The sequence below is a fragment of the Acanthopagrus latus genome, chromosome 20 (genome assembly GCF_904848185.1).
Source record: "Acanthopagrus latus isolate v.2019 chromosome 20, fAcaLat1.1, whole genome shotgun sequence".
NCBI lineage: Eukaryota > Metazoa > Chordata > Actinopteri > Spariformes > Sparidae > Acanthopagrus > Acanthopagrus latus.
In genome coordinates, this window is record NC_051058.1 from 6,780,678 (window position 1) to 6,804,854 (window position 24,177).

Consider the following 24,177-nt stretch of genomic DNA (forward strand, 5'->3'; position numbering starts at 1 on the left):
AGCACATGACCGAGATTGTGGTGTCATCATGCCATTTTAAGTTACATTATAGAGGGTGCAGGTCTTCTGTGTTTCATATGACTAAGCCTACAATTCTAAATATTTATTTCTATCTCATAATATATCAGGTTTCTTTCTCTGTCTATGTGCTCATCACTGTGTCTTTGGCCATTTGTTTATTTGATAAAGATATTGGCTGTTTCATTGTTCTACATCTTTTATTTGGGCAAAAGTAACTAAAAAGTAGTGTAATAAGTTATTTATTATTCTACTCACACAGTAATTGTGTAAAAAAAAAATACATTACTTTAAAATGAAGGTAACAAGTAATATATGTTGCATTTTGAAAGTAACTTGCCCCAAACTGTGGCAGGTTAATAAGTCTTAGGCCTTGTTGTTGTTAATAAAGTTAACTGAAATTCAAACAGGGTTGTTTACAGTGCACAGAAGCCTGCTCAGCTCGGATCACAACCGAACTCAGGGCCAGCTGAAGTTTTGATTTATCGCATTGGTTGATGTGATCTTTTCAGCCCTATTGGAAAGGTAGAGGGGCGGGATCAAATGGTGACACAGTAGATTGCTAATGAGGCATAAAAATTCACAGAAGAGCCACAGGTGCGACGAGTAATTAAGTCCAGTACTTTGGTGAGTGCAGAGTTCACCGACGAGAAACGGACATTAAGAAGCATGTATGAGGTAAAAAGTTCTATGTATGTTTTGTACTGCTTCGGCAAATTACAGTGTGATAAAATGGCGACGCTAAGTGAGCTCATGCTAGCGGAATTAGCATTTATTGTAACGTAGTGTGCTAATGTTAGCAGTTAGTTTTATTGTCACAGACTCGGTATGAGAAGTAAAAGAGAAATTGAAGTAATACAAGGGAACTGTTAATGCACACAGCGGACCAGGAAACACTGCTGGACCCTCAGATATCACTTCGTCTGGACCTCACTGACTGACCGTTGGCCTTGACAACCGTCGCCCTGCTCTTCACCCTTCACCCATGCTGCGGATAAGAGCTGAGGGACTAGTGAGTACAATTCAACCAGTGCATTTTATTCACTTTCAGTAGCAAGTGAAATTGCCATTAGCTGTTGGTCACACTGCTCCCAAGCTACCACTCAGGCCTGCAGTGGGATTTTATTTTGAGTTTAAAGGACTAAGTTTGTTTTGTGTTTAAAATCTTTATATCATTAAATGTATTTACATTTCATTAAGTTTTGTTTTGAGTTAAAAAAAAAAAAAGGGGGACTATTAAACAAAATAACATAATCCTTGTGGGATTTAAAACCAGAAAATCATACTTTTCCTGTGAAGAGGAGGCAGAGCTATTTAATCAAAATGAATATATAAGTTTCAAAAGGTTTAAAAAGCAAGGTTAGCATGATCTGCCATAGTACTACAACCCCCCCTTAACTAATTAGTTAGCAATATATAATTGTGGGACAGGTGCTACCATTGGATTTACCTATTGCCTTATTTATATCGATTCCTCATCACAACAACAGTGCCGGATGGCAGTGCCCCCCCCCCCCAGCAGGACAGTGTGCCCTGACACACCACAAACACTGTTCAGGAACAGCTTGATGAACGCAATAAAGGGCCCAAGTTGTCAACCGTGCCTCCAAATTCCCCAGATCCCAATCCGATCGAGCATTTGTAAGACGTGCTGAGCAGGTCTGATCTTTGGAGGCCTAGTAAAATTTACAGCCCGGAATAGAACTTTCTTGGCTTGATGCTTCACTGAGAAGCTTCCAATGTGGTATCCAGATTTAAGTAGATCCAAGATGCTAATGCTAATTTAACAATGGCTGTGGAAGTAGCATAAGTGCTGATGTCATTTTGGCCATCAGCCATGTTTCTATTTTGTGGTCTAATGTATGCTGTCAAGTCTGCCCTTAAAGTAAATGTTTTAATATCTCCCAAGTATCACAAAAATAAAATAATAAATATTAACTGCAATAATGTTCCTGGTGTTTTAGCTGCTTGTTCAGTGAACAGTATGTTGATGAATGATCAGGCTGCTCTGCAGTGGAGAGCACATGGCTGCAGTAATGCCAGGTGAGTAAGAACAATAGTGAGTGGGTGGCCCTGTTAAAACAGCCAAAGTTTGTGAATGGCAACTGGATTAACTATGAAGAGTGTGTCTGTTACTGCAGAGAATGACAAACTGTGTTTGCATTCTTAAAGTCTGCTTTTAAATATAGCATTTTCTGTAGTACAAAGCAAACATGGCAACTACTGTGGCCTTTAAATACTCAAAATATCAAAATGTAGGGAAAAAAATGTGACTACATTAAAATGAAATATAATTTGTACCACAACTAAAACACATATTTGAAACTGCTACTAAATCAAACCTAGTTACCAAACTGAACGCATGTGACATTCGTCGAGGCTTCAAATTGCTCTTGCTGCCAGTGCCACAGTCCTCCACACTTTGTTCTGTCAGTTACAGCCCCCTGTAGCTTGAGGCGACATGACAATGTCTGTTAGAAAGGGTAACAGTATTTTTTCTCCCCTGGTTTTTCTGACTTGTGCCACTGGAATGCCTGGAGGATGTAATTACGACCTACTCTATGAGCTGGGAATTTCCCACGTCTGACTTTGAACTGAGGGCAGGCATCGTTCTTTGACAGCCAGAAGTGGCAAAGACAAAAAATGGTCAAGGAAGGTAATGAGGAAGAAAAGATAGAGACTGATGCATTTACAGTGGAATTAGAGGGGAATTGGTGCGAGAGAGGTGTGAGGAAAAGATTTTAAAAGGAGATAAAACGGCGACAATGCCAGAAAGAAAGCACAGGAAAGATGGGGGGAATGAGTGATTAAGGGAAGGAGGTGGAGACAAGCTGAGGACCTCTACAGCTTAATTAGATGCAGGAGGAGGAGACACCTGCCAGATGAACACCCCCTCTCCTTCTCTTTTCACTCTTCTATAGAAAGCACTTACTACAGAAAATAACAACACTTAAAACCCAGCATCTGTTTGCCGGTCAGCTCCGTGATCTGCCGGTACGAGACCCACCCCAAAAAAAATCTCCTCCTCCATCTACCCCAGGCGGATGTACCGCTATGAATAATGTAACAGGGAGGAGTGGAGGCCACTGGGCGTGTGCACGGAAAATAAAGAGGGGTAGTTCCTCCTCCCCCTCCCTCTCTCCCTCTCCTTCACCACCCCACTCTCTCTTCATTCTCCTCCCCTCCCCTCTTCACCCAACCCCCTTGCAGCCGGCCGCACTGCAGAAGGTCAGGGAGAGAAGAAGAAGAAGAGGAGAGAGGCGAAGACACAGAGAGGCAGAGGGAGAGACAGAGGGTGGGGTGTGTGGATGTACATGAACATGCCGAGAGGACAGTGCGTGGACGAGCGATGACAGCCATGCTGAGCCCAAAGATCAGACAGACCAGGAGAGGTAGGACACGGTTTACATCTACACAGCCTGCCAGCTGTGTTAGCTGCTCATACATCTGTAACTGGGTAGTGACACATCATGTCGTACTGACAGGGGCTATGATGGGAGTTCACAGATCAGAGGATACGTTAAATGTGATGCTAAAGCTTTATCTGGACTCTGATCTATACTTTTACAAATATATTTCATTTTAGAAAAAGTGCTTTTTGCTCTTTTACACCAGAATTTATCTGCAGGGGAAAAAAAAGATCCACTCCATCTTTTTTCCTACTGCAGTCACTATATTTCTGAATGAAGCGGCAGGTCATCCCACGCAGGGTAGCTCTCGCGTACATTAGCGTTCTACTACAGCTGGCCGATGCTGCCAGTGTGAATTCTATTAAGAGGAGTGAGCGGCATCTCTGGTTTCATCACTGCAGCGCTCAGCACTATCAGGCTGCCGTCAGCTGCTGCTGCCTGAGTGTGTGAGTGTGTGTGTCTGTGTGCTCACACTGGCTTATGTACAGTATGTTTGTGTGTATGGTGGATGGATTGTATTAATATGCTGTTGTGTGTGTGTGTGTGTGTGTGTGTGTGTGTGTCCTTCTTTCCTTCCTTGGCACTAATCTCCGTGACTGCAATTATACAGCTGGATCTGATTAAGATGAAATGAATAGTTTCCAAGAATGGTAGAGTGATGTGTAAATCCTCGGCTGGAGCGCCATGAAATTGGCAGTAAAGTGGATTAAATCTGTGTTTGCATAAATTAAGACAGCAGGGTGTGATTCACTGTGTACATTTTGTAAATTAGCACTTAATTGATTACATTGCATTTAGGCTGTGACAAATAATTTTAACGAGCATGATGGTTTAGCGTGAGCAGTATCAAGATATGATTTTTAGTAAGGCGGATTCATGTGCATTTACAGAAGGACAAAATATACAGAAATTGATTAAAAAGGTAAAATACAAATGTCTCACTACATTTAAGGTGTGCATCATTTCTGTTAAAATGGTGAAAATTAAGAGATTAAAGCGACTCTATGATCCTGCATGAGAAGCATTCTCTGCATGCCGTGTGTAAATGGTTGCTCCATTGCTGACAGCATCACATTTGTTGTGTGAAGCCCATGAATAAACGGGTATGTGACAGATGTGGTCGTGTAGTACAGGCTGAGCTGAGGTTAAACCGGGTCAAGAAAGGACACAGCACTAACCCGTGAGCATATGACATTTTCAATGGCTGAAACGTTTATGACCGGTGAACTAGAATGTCAAAGAAGTCACTGAAATTATGAATCAATAAAATAAATGTCATCGACTTTTTTTATTGATCATTCATGTCTGCGACATTCATGATGCTAGAAGGTCAGTTGACTAACTAGCGTCCATGTGGATAAGCCTTGTCATATTTGACTTTGGAAGGTCAGTGATGAGCTAGCTAGCTTAGATATGATATAAAAGATATGATGATGATGATGATGATGATCTAAAATGGCTGCATGCCATTGTTTTTACATCAAGTATACCACTAAGAAAGGTAGGTTTCATGGTGCCGTCACTCCCCTCTCTTGCCTCTTTAGCTAGGCTAACGGTACTTAGAATAGTTTGACAGTTTAGGAAACAAAACACCTATTTGCTTTCTTTGTGAGAGTGCGATGAAAATGTGCACACAGTCAGCCGGCCAGCTACTAAAATATGAAATGAAGGTAAAGACAGAAAATAGTAAGCTTAGCTTGCTAAATTGTTTTTTTTTTCCTGTAAATGAAGCATAAAAACTTTATATTCTAGTTTGGTTTTCGAAACCAGAGTGCTGGAAAAATTAAGCATGTCACATATACTTTAGCTGAGTTTAGTTTAGCATAGTTTAGCATAGAGACTGAAAGACAGGGGCAGCCTTATTAACATATTGTCTTTTAATTGTTTATCTGGTAGAAACATGTAACTAAATGTTCTTATGTAGAAATGCTAATCTGTGGACTGTAGCTTTGTATTTAGCATAGAGACATACGACTGGTATGGTATTAGAAACTTGTGTTTCTAATTTTACTCAGACAGAAAACATGAACATTTTCCATAGAAGTAGAACTAACATTATTCTAAAAACAAGTTGCAGTTTTAGGTGGAATTTATTTATTTATTTATTTATTTATTTATTTATTTATTTATTTATTCTTTTGGACAGAGTTTAGCTAGCTGTTTCCCTTTGATCACTTTTTTTGTGCTAATCTAAGATAATCTTTTGCTGGCTTTAACATTATGTTTACCATCCACTCGCAAAACTGGTATCAGTTTTCTGATATTGCATTATAATTTCCCAGAAGTCAAGCTCACATTATTTACCCAACTGATTATTTGGATTTGCCCCTGAGGTGTAATTAAATTTGCACCATTATGCTTTCATTTTAGAGCAACTCTTAATTGGAATGCTTGTGTAAGTATAAACACAATTTGCCGTGCTCCATATAAGGCTGCTGTGCTTCAGTAACTATAACAATTCACAACATATTAAAACTGTAATGGGTGTGTATTGGGTTCATTTTTCTAAAACTGGCTCCAGATTTGTAGTAGCAGCTTTAATTGCCCACATATCAGCTGCTTCATTCTCTTGCTGTGTCTTTCTGATGTGCGTTACCATGGTTTTATGATCAAAGTCCTGAAATGTAGCAGCACCCTGACATTCTGCCTTCCTGAGGCACATGAATGAACACCCTCACAACTAGATACTGTGAGCAAGCGTATACTGCATAGATAAAACAGTCACACACTGACACACACTGAAAATGAGCATGTGGCGATGATAAGATGCACAGAAATGCAGAGATTACGCTACACACCCGCTGCTGCAGATCAGTTCTGCTCCACTGCAGCTTTCACATACAGGCTGTATATTATTGGCCACACCTCCGAACATGTCAAGGAAGGCTGCCACACTCACACATACACATATATACACACACACACACACACACACACACACACACACACACACACACACACACCTAATGGTTAACACATTAATCAACGTGATAGGCTAACTGGAAGTTACGCCCTGATGCACCTGTAACTCTCCCTGCCATTTTCCAAGAGCCATAAATCACTTCACAACAACCAGATTAATGAAATTGAATTCCTTCAGCGTCCCCGTGTGTGATTGTGTGTAGTCTACCTGTGTGTGTCTGTGTATGTGATTTAGTCATCAGTGTAGTATTGTCTGGCTAAATGTGGAGCACCCGCCTTGCCATGCTAATGGATAGGCTCCTCTATGATGTACAAAAGAGCCGTATATCCATTTCCTGCTGATGGTAAATATATGACTCCAAACTACATTAAGTGACATCATGGGGGCCTAGGGTATGTGCGCAATCAGGCATACGATGTGTGTGTGTGTGTGTGTGTGTCTGAGAATGTAGTATCAAGTGTCTCTTCATGTGATCTACTGTAACACTTGTGTTTTGATTTAAGTCTGCAGACGACCATTTGTTCACATTGTAACATTACTTCCATACTTAAGACATGACATTTGTGAGTCCAATTGACTGAATCTTTTCCATCTGAGCCAATGTAGACCTGTAGAACCTTTGCTCAATGCAGCCTTTTTGAAGGTTTAGTTTTGACCAAATTGCATAAACATCACTATTTATATCCAGGGTCAACATTCAGTGCCAATGCAAGACTGCTCTTTATTTATCAAGGTGGACAGAAGGCTAATAGTGCAGAGGTCAAGGTGGTGGAGGACCAAGTTTCAATTTGGGGAAAACCGAATTAAGAGAACTTCAAGCAAATTTAGCAGTTTAAGTGAGTAAACCTGTACTTGAGGGAGACTTGGCACCATAAGCTGCAACTGGTTAGACTCATGGTCTCATGGAAAGTGGTAAAAGTTGAAATTCAACCATGAGTAATGGCTAGCTCTAGAGACTTGTTTACATAATGACTGCAGCATTGCTAGTTGGTGAACAGGCTAACAAGCAAGCTAAGCACTAAAATATGCTAACACCAGTAGTTAGTCCCTATATATGTTTATTACACCGCTCTTCTTTATGCTGCAGAAGCACCCATTCACTTGAATGGGCCTTCCCAACGTTCGGCGGTCAATTATTTTTGTATAATTGACTGCTGCTAAGCATATTTGACTCTCGTCAAGGAAAGTGGCCTTTTTGCCTCTGGTTCACGTAGTTCGTAGCACTCCATGCTCTTGAATCTTTTCTAAATTGTAAAAAGAAACACTGCGTGAAGTTATTTTTCGTGTCAGCAAGTAGCCATGTGATTAGTGGCATAATGTATAGAGTCATAGTCATTATTCGGAAAATAAGTAAAATATAAAATAAGTATCAACCCCCTCCACTGCACATCGGGGTCCAGTTCGTCCATACATTATCCCTTACATAGCTATTGATCCTTTTTACTTTGCCCCCCGCAAGTTGCTCATAAGAATGTACAAAAAAGGCTCTCTGAACTTGTTAGCTTAATTGTCTTTTAGCCAGTTCTTGACTTATGTCTGTTATGGGACGATACATTTTTTTCAGTTTATTCAAAAGACAAATGTGTACTACCGACTCCTGTGTTATGTGTGTCCTAAAACCATGGGAACAATTCAGAGAGTTACCCCGGCAGCAATTGTAAAATCCTCAAATGACACCAGTATTATCCACCACATTACAAACAATGATGAGAGTTTTTAACCGGAGGAAATCAACATTCTTGCTGAGTGGTTCACAAAGAACAATCTACTGCTCGACATGAAAAAAAATCCAAAGACCTGATTGTTGATTTTTTTAACAAAGGAGGCAAAGACACACATCCATCTGCCAAAAGATACAGAAGTATCCACTGCCATAGCAGACTACCAAGCAACTTCATTCTTCAGGCTGTGAGATTCCCGGACTCATCCTCATCTTTACCGACTTGCATTTTGTTGTACAAGTGACAAATAAGTGAAGCTGGAATCCAGTGATTGTGATCCATTAACACGTTTGACATATTAAATGTTTTAAATTTGTCATGATTATTGTGTATTTCTTTTAGTTCAATATAAGCTTGTTTTTTCAATTTCAATCATAAGATGGTTGACAGTATCCATTCTGCTTTACAAACCCATCTGTACCAACACACATCCACATTAATGATATCATGTATGAGCTCATGACTGAGTGAGTCCCTAATCCATCTGTTATTCCTGGATATTCTTCTCCATACCCAGAATTATTCATCCATGATGCTGAAATTACATGAGACACATACTACTTTACATATATCATCACTGGGGCATATCACCATAAACAAATGTGGGCAGACTACATCTGCACTCAGAGTCAGGCATGATGTTCAGCCCCTATTATTTGACTCAGTTCTTCCCTAACTACTATCTACTGTAAATGAATGAGCCACAATTACACTCTCTGTTTTGGTGAATTGCTGCGATTATGCATAGAGCGCACTATTACAGTCAAGCAGCCTCTTTTCAGCATTGTAGTTGATAGTTGTAGAAGTGACCACAGAGCAGCTCCACCCAAGCCAAGGAAGGTCTGAATCACTCCGAGCAGAAGGTCCAAATTGGCGCAATGGGTAGTCGTGCTTGGCACACACACACACACACACACACACACACACACTCTCAAAAATCAGTTGTTGTGACTCAGGCGTGATTCATCGGCTAGTTTAGTTCCACTCAGTCCGTGATCCAGACAGCTGATGTGTTGAACAGTGGTGCTCTTTTATGCTCAAACTGGCAGGGTAAGGAAGGATGGAAAGAAAAGAGGGATGTGATGTGGTGAGGAAAAACGGGGGTGAAGGTAGACTGGTGAGTGGCATTTTTAGCAGGTAATAAGGTGGAAAGACAGAGACACCTAGTCAGGATTTCAGTTGATCATGTGAAGCACTTTACTGACAAAAAAATTGGTTTACTACCAAAATAATTAGTAGCAAGTAAGGGTGGCAGTGGGACAGACATCTGGATCACACAGGTACAATCTCTAAACAAAGTCTTAATGTATGAGGGAGGACAGAAAAAGGCTCAGGACTTGGGAAGCCATTGGAAAACCCAAGAGTGGTATCTTGACAATTCATGGAGAGTGCCAGGGATGACATTTTTGTAATAGGCTTTCTACTGGTTCCCTCAATAAAAAGCCTATGGAATTTTTCAGTTGGATCTTTGGATAGTAGCAGTAAAAAAGCTCTGTGTTGTAAACATCACCCAATTGCGAAAACCAATCTGCACAGTGCTCAAGAATTAACATTCCTCTCATAAACAATGGAAATAATTACATTTTAAGAATAGCTAATTAAAATGTGCCTCAACTCCAAGAACTCATTTATCAGACAAAACCTGCTTAAATGAGGTGCCAGTGGCGAGAGCAGGGATCTTCTTGTGTGCGCACGTGTGCTCTTACTAATAACAGAGCTTTGATTCAACAGACCCAGCAGTGCTGAATGTGAGGCGCGAGAGGCGAATTAGAGCGAGTCAAAGTAAGAGAAATGGAGGGAGACGAGGCAGGGGGGTGAGAGAGTGGAATTAACACAAGACGGATAAATGAGAATAGTCGAGGTAGAGGAGGTTGGCTAAATAGAGAAAGCGAGCAGGAGAAGAGTGTCTGTTGATGGCTATTAAACACATCCATTATGAATACAGGTAGGGAGGAATGGACAAGAAAAAAGATATTGTTCCATTGGATATTTTGATCTTATAAAGCATTACATATTGCCATGTTTGGTTGCTCAGCAACCCAATTTCCACCACATTGCTCAGATTTTACATGACAAGCTGCCCAGAGAGGTAGTCTAAGCCCAACCATCACACATCTGTGTTCTTTTATAACCCCACAAAAGACACAATAGACTCTATGCTCAAAGGTTTTTGGCTGTCTGTACACTCTCACCATGGTCTTAAATGATCCATTTACTACAGTGAACTGCACATTAACACAAAAAGACAAAAAATAGACAAGATTTTTAGTTGAACATGAAAGAGACTACTCGACCTGTGGAAGTTTGGTGACACTGTAATTGTGACAAATAATGATCACCCATCTTTATAGTTTCCCTTTTAGTATATTTAAGCCCATTGTATTGCTTTTATACTTCACTGTTTGTGTTCAGTCTCACAGCTTCCATCAAGTTGTAGCAGGCAGAAAAAAATGCTCTGACAAACCTACTGTACACTACCTGCCATGCACCAAACAGCAGACAGATACAGTTAGCAACGAGCTGATGAACATAGGGGAGCATTTAGCGGCTAAAGAGGGAGATATTTCCCTTAAGAGTTGGTGGAGACCAAAACATAGCTAAAATAGGAGTACATAATGGACCCAGAAATATTTAATGCTGGCTCAAGGATTTATACTTATGATAGTGAAGCTGCCAATTTAATTGTTGGTTAGTTTGATAACCTTTGGTATCTGACAAGAGCATTTCACATACTTCACATCAACACTGGAAGGTGAAGACGCTCAATGTCAGACACGGACCAAGGAATACAGTTTTGGAGACTGTTATTTTTCTTAGCGTGACTTATTTCAAGAAAAAAACAGATGACTGTTTCTTTCTCCAGCTGCGCCTCAGAAGTACAGCAGGTCCATTAATCGAGGGTCACTGGTTCAGCTCTGACTGCATGTCAGAAATAGAAATATTGTGAGGCACCTCGTATAGAAAAGCTCTGTATTGATCGTGAAGAGCAGTCCGGCACCCTGCATGGTAACCTCTGCCATCGGTATATGAGTGGATGTGTGAATGTGTTATAAAGTGCTTTGACTGGTTGGAAAACCATTTATTTGAAGATATGTGTAAATAGTAAATTCTTCACAAAAAATACTTTGATTTAACATGAAGGTGGTGAAAATAAAAACTGAAAATCTTGTAGAAATGATGAGTCCATCCATCATCCAGCACATCTCTGAGGATCAACAGGCTTTACAGACCATGACATGAAATAAAAATGACACGAGTGCTGTCCTTTATGCTATATGTTTTTTTCTGGACAAGGAGAGATGAGACAATAAAAAAGAAAACACATTGATTTTCTTCACCCTCCCCATTCATCCATCCCCTCCTGCCCTCCCTGCCATCTGAACATTGATCATTTCTGTGTGTGTGTGTGTGTGTGTGTCTGCGGGGGGGGCGGCACAAGTGCACACCAGCAGGGAGGATGTCTGCACAATTGATTCCTATAAATTATACATGATCATCAAATAGCATTGCCAGCCCTCATCTCAGCTCTGTCACTCTGTGGCATTTCCCCTCTATGTAAAACCTTGAAATCTTGCATCCTGCTTCCTCCTTGAATCACGTTTCCTCTACATTCCCTCTCTTTTTTTAGATTTTGCCTCGCAGATTATAATAGAAGATAACAACCCAAAAGGCTGACAGTATACTTGGCAATGGTGTTTTACTCTTGTCATGCTTCAGTGTCAGATGAGATATAATAATGTCAAAAATGATCCACGCCGCACTCCTAAATCTGTTTTCTTTCATGGCTGATGTCATACAAGGACAGACCTGATGTCACATTGAGACACAGCCATAAAGCTGCCATCCCCTCCCTTTTAAACCTGTCCTTGACTGAGCTCAGGTTACGCACGTTTGCTGAAAATGATTCAGTCAGCCAGCCAGCCAGCCAGCCAGTCCCATGTGGTCCTATTATCTTAGCTGAAAAAGTCTGTGCTCTGCTATTGGGTTGCTGCACCACACACAATAAGTCTCCTCCAAGGACCTCTGAAATAGGAGGTGGGGGGGGATCCCTGTCACCTGAGGCTATGTGTGTGTGTGTGTGTGTGTGTGTGTGTGTGTGTGTGTGTGTGTGTGTGTATTCCCTTCACAGTCTCTATTTTATCTCCTTTCTGTCACTATTTGTGCCTGCTGCCTCTCTACAGTCCCTTTCCCCCTTCATCTGGCGGCGTTGCGGCCCGGGGCAGAAGGTTGTGTGTGTTCACGTCTGAAGAGCCTGGCAGGACATGAGTGTGCATGCAGCATACAGAATGAGGGATAACACAAGCTTCTATTAGGGAGAAAATGAAAAGAAAATTGGAGAAATGTAGTAAATCAAGCAGAAACACCAATTCATTCCCCTTTAACCCAGCCGACCCTTCACTTTCTTCCTGCTTGTGTAAACACAGTATACAATTGCTTTATGTGTGTGTGTGTGTGTGTGTGCGTATGTGTGTTTGCAGCCAGGTCCAAGAGCATGGTGATGGGTGAGGTGTCGCGAGGCCCATGCCGGCCGGCCTCCCCCAGCCTCCAGGAGGGGGCGCTGAAGGCTGGCTGGCTGAAGAAGCAGCGCAGCATCATGAAGAACTGGCAACTCCGCTGGTTTGTGCTGCGCTCGGACCAGCTCTTCTTCTACAAGGACGAGGAGGAAACCAAACCACAGGTAATATTACTTCAGCCACATTTGTGTAATGTGGAATACACTGACAGGACAGTTAAATCAAACCAAGATAGCTCACGACTCTTTGGCTTGTGGACATGCATTTACACAATTAAATCAAAGGGTTTTATCTTGGTCCCAGTGATGCAGCTCCCCACTCTCTGGAGCACTGATGAATTTTTACAGGCTAACAAGCCAGATAGCACTAAATCACATATAAAAAAAACTGGGGCTGTGGACTTAGAAATAAGGGCACTTACTACAGCTCTGCAGCCCCCTCCTCATCTCTACTTGAGGCTTTTGAGGCTACATTAGCTGTTGCTACATGTATCATAGCACACCAGAATGACCCGCCAGCAGTTGAGTTGCACTACCTCCACCAAGGTGGTTGTGTTTTTACTCATGTTTGTTGTTTGGTTGGTTTGTCAGCAAGATTACAAAAAACCCCTGCTGACAAAAACAGCATAGACCAGCACCAAAAGATAACCTATGCTGGTCTTGCTAGTGGCTTTTCATTAGCAAGACCAGCATATGTTGTGCTTTGGTGCTGGTTTTGGCGCTGGTGTATGTAGGTTTTTTCAGCAGGGAAATAGAGACAGATTTCCGGAAAAAAAACAGGACTCTGACAGTAAAGGAGCTACATTGTTGACTTTAGAATTTGGTCTGTGGTTTTCCTACAATGACGACTCCCTTAACGTTTTAAGTTCGATTCAAAAACAGCCAATTAAAAGAGCTAAAAAGGCTGAACAGCTAACTAGCTAGTTGCCAGAGTAGCACAATGGGACAAAAAAAACAAACCATGAAGCCGGGTAAAGTGACAGGCATCCTACAAATATTATTAGAATGAAAACATTTGTATGGTTGAGTTTAGAAAAGTTCCATGTCAATCAGTGGTGGAGCCCCAAGATCTTCATGGACAGTAGCTGTCAACATCAGGGCCTTCATTCAATCTTAACCATTATGGTTGCAAGTTCAATAAACATAGGCAAATCTGACAAATTGTTATCATTTCACTGCTTGATTGACTAGCAAAAATGGACAGTGAAAATCTACATATTTGATAATCCTTTTGCTTCCATTAGACAGCAGCTAACCTTAGCATTCAACCACTACCAAGCTAACCTTACTGTTTATATCATTAGACAATACGATAGAAAAGATGTACATTTATTTTAAGATATTATACATATTTTAGACACATTTACCTAAACTTAGAAGTGAAACGCACTGGATGTAATCAAAGGATACACTTAGCCAGGAAGTGGTTGTATGCTAACATTCTTAACAGGTTTTCAAAAATGTGCCTTAAAATGTGGCCTGTTTCCTTCCAGATCCTCACTATCCATTATCTTTTCAATTTCAGTAAAAATGAACAGCCACCAGTTGAGCTCCCCACCACGAATGTGACATCAGAGAAAGTGGTCTATGCCGAAAATCTGAAATAGCCACGTCATGCACTGCAAAACTATCTGTGATGAAAATAGGCTGAAGTAACCTAGACCAGCTACAAGTAACACTGTTACTGTTTAAGTAAACTCTCCCAACATTACTACTGTATGTGCTTTATTTGTGCCGGCAGATGGAAATGCACATCGGTTGCAGTGAGTCACCACATTCACAGTACAGTTTAAGTGCATTAGTAGCACAACAGTGTGTGTGACGCCTGGTTTCCTCCTCCATTAGTGCTCCATTATAAAAATATTTAGAGTAAACCCATAATCGATCCCATTGTTTCTGTGATGAGAGACGTCTTTAGTGGCCAGGTGCTGACTCACATTTTCCTATTATGGTTCCTATTTATGAGTTCAGAAGCAGTACGGTAGCTGGCCTGAACTGACCTTGTGCATGCACACACACACACGCACGCACGCACACACAAACACACACACACAGTCATATAAACAATGCTGGGATGGACAGCCAACAGCTGACAGGCTTACAAAACCGTAACATGAGGCGATGATGTAATCTAACAACAAAAGACAGTGGGGGCAGGTCTGTGACACATACACACCAACAGACACACACACACACACACACACCAACATGGCCTTTTGAGCATCATAATCATCTCTTTACATTTCTGGCTGAAATCTCGACACTTTTATTGATTTACTCCTTCTTCACTCTGCGTGACTGCCATTCATTTAATGCAGGCAGCAGCCGTCTGCCATTACTGTCTTTCAGTGGGTCAGCACACACACACACATTCATTCACACACGCTATACACATACACACACAGAATGACGTATCTCCTCAGCGCAGTCTCCGCTCTGCAGGGAACAACTGACTGAAGGCTTTGACAGACTGTCTTTAATCAGAGCTTGCCAATACCCATCCAGCTTGTATTGATTTGCAGCTCCCAATGGATTCAGTTCACACACACGAATGAGCAGACACACACAAACACACACACACACACACACACACACACACACACACACACACACACACACACACACTCACTCGGAGGAATGCACATTTATGCATACACACGCATCCTCCCCCTCAGAGAGCAGGCTGTGTGAGAAAGTGTCATTCTAGCCTTTTTTTCCTCTCATCTTCTAATCGATAGGAAATGCGAGGATGGGAGTGGTGGGGGTTTTAAGGAGGGGAGGGAGGGGCTACAGAACAAGACCCCCATCCACCCGGCCAAGATGAAAAGATGTGATAATTGGTTGACGGGAAGGCAATACTGAGGCATGATCTATACAGGTTTGCTTTTCCCTTTCATCATGTGGGTATAAATAAATCCACTTCAGAACAAATAGACTTCAGTTATTGGACAATAGATTTATGTTGATAAAAGACAAACACATGGGTGGTGCTGGTGGTGGTGGAGGAAGGGATAATTAGTGCACAGAATACAAAATGAGTCTTCAGCTGCAATTCATCACACAGGAACCAAGTTAGCATGTAATATTTAAAGTGGTGAGATGTGAGAAGCTTGTTGCGCCTCCATCTTATTACATAATGGTTATTAATGTGATGTTTAGCTGTAGCGACCGCCTGCCAGTCAAATACTTTGAGCTCATCTGTCATGTCTTGTCAGTTGTGTCTTCAGTTGTCTGTTGATGGAGCTTTAGTTTGGTGACACACTGTTCTTGTCAGCGCTGGTTTGGTGATGTCGTTCTTGTTAACTCCTCATTTCATTTTCTGTGAATATAAGATTAGCAAGAATCATCTTAAACATCACCTCCTGTGAGCCATAGGACCAGAATTTGAAGTGTGAGCACACACCCTGTCTGAAATAGGTGCCTGAGCTTGAACTCTCAGAGTGTTCGGAGAGAGACAGGTGAGCAGATGGTGATTGAATATTCATATTTGGGTGAACTGCTCCTTTAATGGATCTAAAACGCCAATAGAAACAAAGCGATAACACTTCCAACTCAGTGGCAGACTTATTTATGCCGTGAATGACTTTAGACTTCAGGCACATTCCAACAGTGTTCAGTCTTGATGTATGGCAATAAGTATTTCTGGGAAACTATGACGTGCAGCGGGGTTGAACAGCCGGTGACAGCTACGAGGGCTTCATTAAAAAGTATTAGCACCGCAGTAAGCTTTCTCATAGGAAGGTGCTTATGAGTGTTGAGTCCAATGTGGTCACGGTGAGAGCAGCTTTACTGCTGCTGCTTTGACTGGGATCCAGTATCAGCTCGGGTTTATATGCAAGGAGACAGCTGGTGAAATTGGTCAGAGCCTCACGGCATGTGTTAAACGAGGAGTTCGAGGTGTTTATGAGCCTCAATTTAAGAGCCACGCACATGGTACCAATCGTTCACAGAGTGTGATATTTGTGGCAGCGCCGGAGTAGGTTGTCCAAAGTGAGAGGGAGTCATCAGGGGCCTGAGCTGGTGTCCTGGTCCAGGATAACTATTGGCATTTACGTGCAAACCAGGTTAAACTGGGCGTGTCCACATCTGTTCACAGACTCGTGGATGAGAGCCCGGTTTAATACTGACGGGCGCTCTTTTCAAAGTCATTGAAAAGGACAAACTGTGCAATTTATCCCACATTTTTATCTTCCTCTGCTTTTTTTTTGTGATTTGTGTTCTCGGGTGACGTGTTGCCTTTTTCTTATTCATTTATCCCCGGCCAGCTACTTGTGTTATTCCGAGCACATAGCACCCCTGGGAGTTCTTCCCCGCGGTTCCTGCCCTGCCCCCGTGCTCCATCCATCCGCAGCTCCCACCCCTTCCATTTGTTGCCATGGCGACTAATGTTGGCGACAGCCCGCCCGGCCCTCTGGTCTGAAGCTCTTTGGCAGACTCCTCTCCCAGTTTGATGGAGGATGCCAGCGCGCAGATTAACGTGGGCCGACCCACAGACGCTGGCATCCCTTCACAGCTCACTTGGCCCTCGGCTCTCGAGGCTAAATGGGTATTGATTTGGATAATGTATTCTGATAATCTGTGTGGGTCCCTGTTCAATCACAGGAGTAGCTGCTTAAGATTTAAGAGGGGTCAAGAGTGGAGGGAAGGAAGGAAGGAAGTGGGAGTGAGGGAACAAGGACAAAAGGAGGACTGGATGGAGGAGAGGAAAAAGAAAGGCCAGAGGGCATGTAGAAGGACACTGAGCCAGAAGGAGGAGGGAGGGCAGATGATTTCAGGGCTGAACATGAGGGAAATATGTAATTGTGTTTTTTTCTGTACAATATTGCAATTATAGGCAACTGGACTTGTTTCAGTTTCTGGAAGACGTTTCACCTCTCATCCAAGAGGCTTCCTCAGTTCCCTCAGTTCTAACACTTAGATGCCCAGTTGCCTACGATACAGCACTTTGATTTAATATGACCTTGATGACTGAGAAACTTTATAAACAATATTGCAGTTAAGATTCAGATTTCAAATATGCATGTGTGGTCTACATGGTATTAAAACAAGATCATGACTAACATATCTATCTGATTCAGGACTGTATACTACATTCATTCACAGATCCGCTGATTAAACTCATAAAATGTTGAACATGCCGAATGGAAAGTGATGGTCATGGTGATGTAAAAGAAAAACATCAGTTGGCTGGAGATAAACAATGAATGGAAATATTTCAACAGAAAATGGCTCCTTCCCTTAAAGTCAATACAAACCAGGTGAAATCAAACACGGAACACTTCAAAATTTCCATTTCAATATGTAAGGATATGGAAGAAGACAAGGAGGGGTAAAAAGAATGGAAAGTAAGAAGAGTAAGAAGAAAGAAGAAAGGAGAAAGAAGAAAGGAGAGGAAAGACACAAGGACATTGCAACTGTTTCAGTCAAATATTCGAATGCATCTCTCTTTGCGTTTCAGGGCTGTATACCTCTGCAGGGATGCCAGGTCAACGAGCTCACAGCGAATCCAGACGAACCAGGAAGACACCTTTTTGAGATTGTACCAGGTGAGTTCCCCACTAGCTTCCTCATTGCCTACTTTTCCATCACCTCACATCTCTCCAGAAACAACACTACCACTTTACATAGTGTACATTTGAGTAATTTTATCTATCTTATTTTTAGTAGTGCACTTTTGGTTTTGGGTGTTCAGATTCCTGCCCATCCACAATAATAGGACTTTTATGCTCCCTTAGCTGCTATAGCATGCACTACCTTTTCCCTGCTGTTCCTGTTTCATCTTTCAACATAGCTTGTATTCCCATTGTGCTTGTCTTGTGCAATATTTACTCATTAAAATTGTCTAAAAAATGGAAGCAGCACTGAGAAACTACATGAAACATGAGTTATGTATCTTGTGTTATGTGAATTAAACAGTTGTTTTCTGTCTGAACTATTTTGAAAACTTCTCAGCAGACAGTATAAACTGTGGATTAATTACCTTTATTTTCCAGCTGCTATTCAGTATCCAGACAGCAGAGAGCACTGTTAGTCAAGGATTAGTTGCTGTAGTGGTCTGTCGCACTCGCACGACCTCAGAGCTGCAGACATGTCACGTACCAGCATTACATCTCTAACTCCAGAAGTGCCATGAAATAAATAGAAAATAAATTGGCCTCTCCATCATCCGAGGTGGCTCCACGACTGCAGATCTCAGGTCTGTGAGGGAGCTGTCATGCTTCACATGTTGGCACCTGCACAGAGGGGAGAACAGTCTACATAGATTAGCCTCACAGAGCCTTTCACTCAGTTAATACCTACTTTTACCTGGCAGTGTGTGTCAGTATGTATGTTGGGGCTTTTACCACAACAGCCACCACAAAACCTCAAAATCAAGTACAATTGAAGCTGCAACAGAGCCGCTGAGCTCAGGGGTGGTACAGTCCATCCCTCTGGCTCCATATATCACCCTGTCACTGTGGGAGTGTTTGCTCGGAGGTCCCTCCTTGTGTTTAGAATGGCTGACAGGCTTGTGAGTCTCTGTGTGTTTTGTTTATGGCCAGTCAACATAGCAGAGGGGTGAGAAACCCCATGAGTTTCTACGGCCAGCACCCTGAGGAACCAGACTGGAGGGAGAGCCGGGCAGATAGACAGCTGAAGAAGAAAGTAGACAGGTGGATGATGCAAGGAGACATGCAGGACAGCAGAAATACTTGAAGTTTGAGCCCTGGATGACATCCTCAGATGTCGTGTTTTGGTCCACAACCTAAAGATATTTAGTTTACTGTCATATAGGGATAAAGAAACCAGAAAATATGTACATATATCTGAGTATATCTGGATCTGAATCCTTAACATTTTTTGTTAAAGAATTGCTGAAATTGATTGTTTTATTACTACAATAGTTGGCAATTAAAAGTGCAACTATATAACAGTTTTGAAGGTTTGATGTTTATGTGGTGTGTTACAGGGATATCTAATGAAGTTGGTGCGCTAACCAGTCAGCAAAGCAAAGCTTTGGTGCAAGCGGCATAAACATCAACACTCCCATGGTGCTTTGATCTCACAGTTCAGACCGGTGGATGAATGGCTAGCAGCAGATAGCGGTTACTGTGATGATATGCCTGGCCTTGTTTGTTTTGAGTATGAATTTGACAGGTGGCCTGTTCTGACATATTGCATCTTGGGGATGTTCTCTGGATCAACGAGAGGAGTCTGATTGTATTTCACGGTGTTCCAAATGGATCAGTATGAGTTACATTCTTCTTCTTCTCCACCTACAGCACTGACTACATCTTCTGTTTATTAGATCTGTCGGCTCCGTGGGGAGAAACACATGAGTTACTCTGCTCTTTCTTCACTCTGTAATCGGCTTAGAGTGACGAAGGCTTTATCCACTCCTGTTGTATGAAATGAATAGACTGATGAATGGATCTCAGACTTCACGTTGAGTTAAAAGTAATGCTTCAAGGAGGACAGTGCTTCCTCTCATCTTTAAAACAGTCATTACGGTGTCCAGTCATGTCTGCAGCTTTTTCCTCACAGCGGGAGCAAGTTTTTACTGAACAATACACTGAGACAAACAGAGACAGAAGAGATAGAAGATCACCAGCCTGGCAAAACAGTAATCAGCAGTGATCTCAATAAGCACCGATGCTCTTTTACACAATCTTTTATGCTTCTAGGAAAGCAAAGACTGTAGTGAGTGTTTACTGTTGGCCGATGAATGAACTGCCACCGAGGGCATCTCAGCCAGCACTGATAAGTGATTGAGGAGAGGGGCTCTGAAGAGTTCTTTAATTAGTCCATCTACAAGAGTCCTTAACTCTTCATGCTTTAACAAACAGGATCTCACAGGGTTTGCAGTTTAATCCCAGGGTCCACCTAACCACATGTCCTTGGGTAAGACTCTTTCTCCTTTGGTAAGATTCTGCTACTTGGGCCATTGTATTAGGGTGAACAAGTTGTTGCATGACTGTTGTAAGCCAGGGCCTCGTTAACTGCATGTTTTTCACCTGGAACAAGATGGTTAAGGATTCTCCTCATTTTATTGCATGTAGCTAAAGTACTTTGGCCATTTTTTACCTAGCATATGGCAGTCCTGTTGATGCTTCTTGCTGTCGTTTGAACAGAAAATTAGAGGTAAAGTGGAGTGTTTGCAAAGGTTGCTGTTTTATGTGATCGTTGTTCCATATCTACAGAAGTGCACCAGTTTGTTCTTAAGACCAAACTACTCCCCGTCCACAAGCCTCGCCAGCGTTAGCAACCATGGTTTCCTTGTTTGTGTTTTTGAGTGTCCCAGCGTTGTCTGCAGCAGGCCTAGGAAGGTAAAATACAATGGCAAAGGGTGATGGAAAACTGGGGTGATTTGTCTTCACTGTGGAAAGGTTAAGTGAACCGCAATGCTGACTTGAAGCAAACTGCTCTCAGACCAACTGCCAAAGACGGGAGTCTCAGAGCAGTTCTTTTGGAGTTTTCAAATACAGGCACAAAAGCCTGACTTCATGCTCTGGGTTCGATTGGAGGGCTGTAAGGGACCAAGTGTGAAAACACGCTAAAACAATATGAGAATGTTTTTGTCCAATAGAAAGGCGTAAAACCCAATCACCTTTGTGGTAATCTCCCTTTAAAAGACCGTACCGACCTGGTGGAAGGGTTGAGTTCAGGTGAGGCCACAGCAGGCCAAATGAGTTCCATTTATTTTCTTGTTTGTTCATATTTTATATGTAATTGTAAACTGCCATTGTTCATATTATGGCCTGCACTGTCACTGTGGAGGGAAAGAAAATCATTCATCTGCATCAAACTGACCACAGTCCGTGTCTCCATTCACTTTTTCTCTTACTTCTTTTGTCAGTTTTGTTCTGTAAATTAAATGCTAGCAAATATAGTCTTTATCTCTATCATTAAACATTAAAATGTCATGTAATGATACAATACTGATTTTTTACAACCCTGTCCATCAAAAAGTAAATCAGTAATAATAGAAAAACACACACAAAAAGAACGTAACCTCTGGTGGAAGCATTTGTTCATTCTATTCATTCTCATTCTATAACTGACAGGAATCATTTGAAGCAGTAGCTTTGCAGAAAAAAAAAAAAAAACATCTAGGCGCCAAGATCGATAACAGATTAGGACTCCGCGGACTGAGAAACCTTCAATCTGAGGTCAGACCAGCCAAAAATGAAGCCGCTGGGTTTCTCTCACTTTCAACGCTCCTTTGTCCACTGTTAATGGTAGCCCTGTCCTTCAAAGGAGCCCAGGGACCTTGGCTGATCATCTGGGTCATGTCACTGACTGATGGACTTTGTTTTGGTTAGACAGTGTGTAGTGTGTGTGTGTGTGTGTGTGTGTGTGTGTGTGTGTGTGTGTGTGTGTGTGTGTGTGTGTCCAGCCACAGAGTAAATCCGCTGGTTATGATTGTTGTGGAGATACTGAGTACCCAGCACTGTTGCAAAAAATAGATACAAGACAGATAACAGCTGCAAGATGCAGAATCCCTCACCGAGACACACATTGAGCACACACACAGTTTAATGCTGCGAGAGTTAGATGTGTTCTGTGCTTTATCCGTGGCTTTGCATACAGGCCTCATCAGTGTTTATAGAAGCAGAATGAGGACACTTTCTCATAAGTTGACTCATGACATCATGGGAAAGAAAAGCATCCCAACTGCTTGGAAATGAGCAGCAATTGAATCTTTTCACGGGTTGATAAGCGTGAAATCATCATTCAATATGAATGTCTTATGGGCGCACAATCTCAGGGTCATAGCCAGTGTAAAATTCCCCATCTGAACATTTATATTGCATCAACACATTCAACACAATCCTGGCAGTCAACTTGTTCTTGAATGTTGCTCAGAGGAAGCAGAATAAAAAATCTCAACCTGCTACTCTATTGCTTACTATTACTTTGTAATTTCCCCTTGGCATATGTTTGGAATAACAGCAGCAGTCTAGCATGCAAGCAATTAAAAGTTGGACTCCCACCATGTTTTTTTTTTTTTATCTGTATGTACTCCAGACAGAATGAGCAGTGCACCCAAACAAAGCCGATTCCGCAGTCATGTGCCTGAGTCTGATTTGAGCCTGTGGGCATGAAGGAAACGGGCAAATGAGTGGATATTTTAAAAAATAATCTTTGTATTTAACGGCTGACTCAAGGCTATAAGCCCTCTGTTGTGCTGGTGTGAAGCAATTAAGCCATCTGGAAAACAGCTTCTGCTAATTCATTATTGTGGACCGGACTTTTAGGCCGCCCATGCTGACACACACACAGACACAGGATTTTTCCATTTTACAGGGGTTCAGAGCCCACACAGTTATTTTACCCTTTGACCTCTGTAATACAACAACTATACTGTATAATATATGTTAATTCTAATTGGATGTGATTTTAAGTGCATGGCCTTTTAAAAAGCACCACAGAGCAGGGACAAATAAGGAGGTTTAACAGAACCCGTCACACTGAGATTCTTCCTCCAGGTTATCATGAATTTACAATCCAACTAAAGGAGAGAGAGATTTTTTTGTTGTTCTTCTGTTAAAACGATGGTTTGACATTTTGAAGAAATATCCTCATATGCTTTCTTGCCGAGAGTTAGATGAGAGGATTGTTTATACTCATGTTTATATGCTGAATATGAAGCTAGAGTAGGCTTAGCAGGCAGTTAGTTTAGCCTAGCATGAAGAACGTACAGGGAAAACAGCTGGTAGCATCTGTTGTTTGGTTTGTAATTAAAGATTTAATATGTACTGTAAGATTTGGCTGTGGAACTCCTGTGTTGCATTGGAAGCCGGTCGTTGGTTTATGTTAACAGACCCCTTTTCTGACACTGGCTACTGTTGCTCTCTGTTAGCAGAATGGAGAGACGAAGCACTCAAAAAATGTGCATCAAGCCAAATGATTTGGACTAACATGAAAAAAGCTGAATTCTTTACATAGAAATCGACAGACTAGCTGCATTAAACAACTTATACGAATCGTCCCCAGGCAACCGAGAGAGACAGGGAAGGTCTTATTTTAATGTCATTCTAAAATCTGTTTACATCTGGCCTCTAAAAAAGAGAATAATACACGTAAATTGCTGCAAATTGTTACAACAGGCCAATTATCAATTTCTCCATGTCACCATTTCCTCCCCAGCCTGCCATTACTTACTTTACTCAATTTTTAATGGAGGATTGTCTGTGGGCAGTAGTGATATCATTGTGTAGTAGAAATTGAGTTTAATGGCCTGTAAGTGATCAGCTTGTGGCTGCCTTACTGTTTGGCTGATGAGGCAAACTGGAGAAACTGGTCTCTCCTGGTAGCTGATATTAGACTAAAGGTTTTGGGGGGTTTTGCAGTGTATATCCAAACACTGATAGTCATGCTGTAATCAACCATAGTTAACAAGCCTGCACTCTAAATATGGGTTTGTGAGATAAAAAAAAATATACAATGGCCTACTGTAAATACAAGAAATTCCAAGAATTGTAATGTACAATTTATAATGTATACACAAAGGATAGGGAAGATGTCAAACCAAACCAATAATCACATACATGTAGATCTATGTACTTCTTGGGCTCAACAATATCTTAGCATTTACAGAATGTGTAAGAA

At 41.7% G+C, this 24,177-nt stretch overlaps 1 protein-coding gene and 1 long non-coding RNA gene across 10 annotated transcripts in view; both read left to right on the forward strand.

The window, feature by feature from the left end:
- The first annotated feature begins 433 nt into the window (after window positions 1-433).
- si:dkey-191m6.4 (rho GTPase-activating protein 22) overlaps window positions 434-24,177 on the forward strand; it is a 40,726-nt gene continuing 16,982 nt past the window's right edge. Inside the window, exons 1-6 of one of the 8 annotated variants that reach the window (XM_037082007.1) lie at window positions 439-696; window positions 901-1,030; window positions 3,218-3,410; window positions 12,551-12,750; window positions 18,044-18,131; window positions 19,128-19,354. In XM_037082007.1, the coding sequence (XP_036937902.1) occupies window positions 1,004-1,030; window positions 3,218-3,410; window positions 12,551-12,750; window positions 18,044-18,131; window positions 19,128-19,147 (528 nt within the window). In that variant the 5' untranslated portion in view covers window positions 439-696; window positions 901-1,003 and the 3' untranslated portion in view covers window positions 19,148-19,354. Of the gene's footprint in view, window positions 697-900; window positions 1,031-3,217; window positions 3,411-12,550; window positions 12,751-18,043; window positions 18,132-19,127; window positions 19,355-24,177 lie in introns of those variants that run through there. The other 7 variants (XM_037082001.1, XM_037082000.1, XM_037082003.1 and 4 more) reach the window with 7 other exon arrangements.
- On the forward strand, window positions 5,548-8,394 carry LOC119010119. 2 transcript variants are annotated; one of them, XR_005071908.1, is made up of 3 exons: window positions 5,548-6,914; window positions 7,085-7,187; window positions 8,174-8,394. It is a non-coding gene; the product is annotated as an uncharacterized LOC119010119 (long non-coding RNA). The 2 variants fall into 2 exon arrangements; XR_005071909.1 differs by having other exon boundaries at window positions 5,548-6,694.